Here is a 4,311-nt window from a genome sequence, read left to right on the forward strand (position 1 = left end):
GTAGTTAACAAGTTGTCTAATCCAGTTGATTTTAAGTAGAGAAATCCAGATTATTAGTAGCCTATTTCTAAACACACTTGGTATCGCACATCCGCCATGTTTGTAGTTTTTAAACGCTTTTTATTCGTGTTTGTAGTTCTGAACCGAATCCTTCGCCAAAGTGGAGGCATGCAATATTATCCACACTTTAAAAAACTACCTGAAATAATACACCATCCGGGGACTTTTAGGCTACTATTTTTAAAATACTAGCTTTGAGACACTTATTCTAATCTCACATATTTAGGATGGATACAGTCACCGCCCACTTTTCAAAGCACCTTTGATACCAATAGTTTTTCCACATTTAATTTTCTCCCAAAATGTTTGAAAATAAAGCTACTTTGATTAACAATTTAACTACCATTTGCACAATGATGAAACATATAAACAATTATTAATGTAACGTATTATTTAATTACCCTTCTGTCCTGCAGAGGGCGACAGTGATTGGCTGATTCTCATTAATCACGAGTCCTTCTGAAGAAGAGCGTCATCATCATCATCATCAGCTTGGACACGTGGTTAAGATTAATTACGATTAATTGATCAATATTAAAACGAGTTACACTTTTGATTATACAACTGATATTGAACATCGAAGAGGTATGCATCATGTAAACCGAACAGAGTAAATCATATATAAACGTGATTTAATTTTGTATGCACGTGTCAATAATCATCTAATTATACGAATTACATAAAATTATGCTGAGTTCACGTAAATTTGGCCGTTTACGTTGAAATGACTGTCAAAAGTGGCACATTTTATCCGAACTCCGCTTTTATTGTGTTATTATATACCATGTTTACCCTTAATTTCACCATAGTAAACATGGTTTCCAACACACCACAGTTAATGCAGTAAAATCGTGTGGTCTCTGTATTAATTAATGTATTAAACCTCACTATTTGCTAAACAGAAATCAATCTTAGTGGAATATGAAATATTAACACTGCTTACAGTGTCTGAAGATATTAATCTACTGTACAATAGAATTAATAAATTGGGTTATGGTGTGGTAGAACTGTAGAATTCAAATAGAATCAAAACTCATCTTCGCTCTTTAGATCAAGCTGCAGTTTACAGTAAGAAGACTCAGCATCAGTGAGTACTGAATGAATGAATGCGGCTGAAAATATGAGTGAAATATGAATGTGTGATTATGAATATGTGTTTCAGTGAAGAACAAGGATCTCAGCTTCAGACACGTGCGAGGAACACCAGTAAGATCATAACAATACTGAATATTAATTCTATAAAGCTACTCTGTCATATTTGATACATACATAAGGATCTAAATGATCAACATAAACCTGTTTCTCCATTATTAATTTTTTATTAAAATCAGTGCGTCTCAAATCTGATCATCAGGGTGTTTTGAGGAGCATGTATTTCTTCATCATCATTGCATTATATGTTTGAATCATTTCAATATCATCTTACTAAGACACATCATTGGAGATATAGAGTGATATTTAGATCATTTTATGTCAGTATCTGCTCTACTGTTATACAGATCTCATTGATTTACAAGCAGCAGAATTTCATCATAGAAATATCAGCATCTGCAGCAGATTCATGTTATTTCATCAGTTTGAGTCTCTGGATAAAACTGAGCTGTATTCTCACTCTATCACACTATATGAGTTATAAAAGCCTTAACATGATCTTCAACATAAAACACGTGTGCAAACGTTTAATATTGTGTCTAAAGGTGGAACCAAGTGTTTGATTGTAAGAAACGGTGATTGTCAGGTGTCGTGCCGGACGGTGCGAGTCGTGCCCAGGAGCTGGCCGCAGGAGCGAGACTACAGACGAATCTATTACGGAGGAGATCACGGATTAATTCATCACAGTAAGAAGCTGCAGGAGCACCGAGAGCGACTGCTGAAGCAGCGGGTGAGCGCTCAGCTGATCCATCACAGCACACCTACATATCCAGGTGCAGGGAGAGCGAATGCACAACTCAGATTCATACAATTCATAATCTTTTATCATAATGTAATATTTCGCTCCACCTCCAAAATGACTCTCCTTTAGCTGATCGTTAATCACTCTTATTTTAGTATTTTTTATGTACTATTATAGTTTTATTCATATTTTGAATTGTCTTTTGTTTTTGAATTTCTAGTAATATTTTGTATTTATATTATTTATAGTGCTGGGCAACGATTAATCGCGATTAATCGCATCCAAAATAAAAGTTTTTGTGTACATAATATATGTGTGTGTATTGTGTGTATTTATTATGTATATATGAATACACACCCATGTATGTATGTATTTAAGAAAAATGTGTTATGTTTATATATTAAATATATTTATATATCATATAAATTATATTAATAAATATATACATGTAAATACATGTAAATCTTTTCAAAATATATACTGTATGTGTGTGTCTTTATATACACATAATAAATATACACAGTACACACAGATATATTATATAAACAAAAACTTTTATTTTGGATGCGATTAATCGCGATTAATCGTTGCCCAGCACTAATTATTTATAATATTATATATTATTTATTTTATGTTTTTATATATTGTATCTTTATAGTTACAATATTGTTGTATAGTATACTATATGCTTTTATATTTAATATATTATTTTAAAATATATTCATTTAATTTTTTTAGTCATTTTGAATTGTGCTTTTGTCAATTTTATTAGTTTTTGCTTTTTTTATATTACTATTTATGTTCCTTTTATATTTATTATTAATTATTAATTTTTTATTTTCTTAAACTTATTTCAGTTAATTGGCAAGGCAACATTTCTAATAATTCATCTACAGGTAACACTTTAGGTGTCATTTGTTAACATTAATTAATGTATTTACTAACACGAACAATGCATGTATTACACTATTAATTAATCTTTGTTAATGTTAGTTAATAAAAAATACAATCGATCATTGTTTCATGTTAGTTCACAGTGCATTAACTAATGTTAACAAACACAACTTGTGATTTAATAATGCATTAGTAAATGCTGAAATTAACATGAACTAAGATTAATAAATGCAAAGTATTGTTCATGCTTAGTTCATGTCAAATAATGTAGTTATTGTAAAGTGTTACCCATCTAATATTTGTATTTGATTTAAATTCAGCTTTATTTCAATGAACAAAGCTGTTTTTAATCATATTAGTTTTAGATAATGATAATGATAATAACCCTGCCTCTTATGATCATATAGCATATTTATATAGAGACACTCATTTATTTCCTGGTTTGATGGATGCAGGTGTTGTAGTTTGAGTGTGACCGTGTGTGTTTCCAGCAGGAGGCGCTGTATTTCTGTAACACACGGCGAGAGGATCGTCCAGCAGGACCGCAGGCGCATCTCAGGTGAGAAACAAACCAGATCTCATGACTTCTGACCATCAGCAAGCAGTCTGATACACTTAACATTTATTACACTTACACAGGGATAGAGCGTCTGATTGACAGGTACAACCACCAATCAGTGTGCTTCGCTTGAACTAATTACTACAATAATAGAGCAGCATGCAAGAAACTTATTTAGATTTATTACAGTTTCTGTAATAATAATGCTTTGGCAATATCATATGTTAACATAGTCATACCATCATAAAATACTGAAGTGAAGTGAATTGCAGCAGTGTCGGTCTGTGAGCGGCTGTACAGAAAATAACTCCACAGTAGACTGGCAGAAATCTGTCAAAATACATTAATACGTTCTCAATATTTCACAGACACAAAATAGAGCTGTGTTTGTGCCTATCAGTTTTATTTTAGTATCATTTGTATGCTTATATAGTTTATTTTTCATATTTTTATATATTTTTTAGTTTAATTTCAGTTCGTTTTAGTATTTTTTTTGTTGCTGTTTTTAGTAACTTTGTTGACATTTTTATTCGTTAAGTCTATATGAATTTATTAGTTTTTATTTCAGCTCTTCACATTTAAATGAAACTAACTGGTAGCTAATTAAGTAAAAGTTATTTTTATATTTTATTTTAGTTATGCAAAATATGTTAATTTTATTTCAATTAACGAAAATGTTTTAGTTAGTGATAATCATGAAAAAGTTTGTTAATCATAATCACCCTGGGAGGTATGAAACTATACATTTTTATTAAACTGAAAGTATTTTAATGTCATAATGATTTTATACACATAACAATATTGCCAAAACAGTATTACACAAAAGAAATAATTTCAAGGACAGTAATTATATTATATCTATTTTTATATTTAATATTTATTTGTGTCTGTCAGTATCCATCGG

The 4,311-nt window shown here is 30.5% G+C and overlaps 1 protein-coding gene across 3 annotated transcripts in view; it reads left to right on the forward strand.

Annotated features, from left to right (window-relative positions):
* Positions 1-510: 510 nt before the first annotated feature.
* Positions 511-4,311, forward strand: part of LOC131534595 (periphilin-1) — a 27,715-nt gene continuing 23,914 nt past the window's right edge. For 2 of the 3 annotated variants that reach the window (XM_058767567.1, XM_058767569.1), the window contains exons 1-5: positions 511-645; positions 1,111-1,147; positions 1,223-1,266; positions 1,799-1,942; positions 3,340-3,407. In XM_058767567.1, coding sequence (XP_058623550.1) covers position 1,147; positions 1,223-1,266; positions 1,799-1,942; positions 3,340-3,407 — 257 coding nt within the window. In that variant the 5' untranslated portion in view covers positions 511-645; positions 1,111-1,146. The remainder of the gene's footprint in view (positions 646-1,110; positions 1,148-1,222; positions 1,267-1,798; positions 1,943-3,339; positions 3,408-4,311) is intronic. The other variant, XM_058767568.1, reaches the window with a different exon arrangement.

The sequence above is a fragment of the Onychostoma macrolepis genome, chromosome 25 (assembly GCF_012432095.1).
Source record: "Onychostoma macrolepis isolate SWU-2019 chromosome 25, ASM1243209v1, whole genome shotgun sequence".
Lineage (NCBI taxonomy): Eukaryota > Metazoa > Chordata > Actinopteri > Cypriniformes > Cyprinidae > Onychostoma > Onychostoma macrolepis.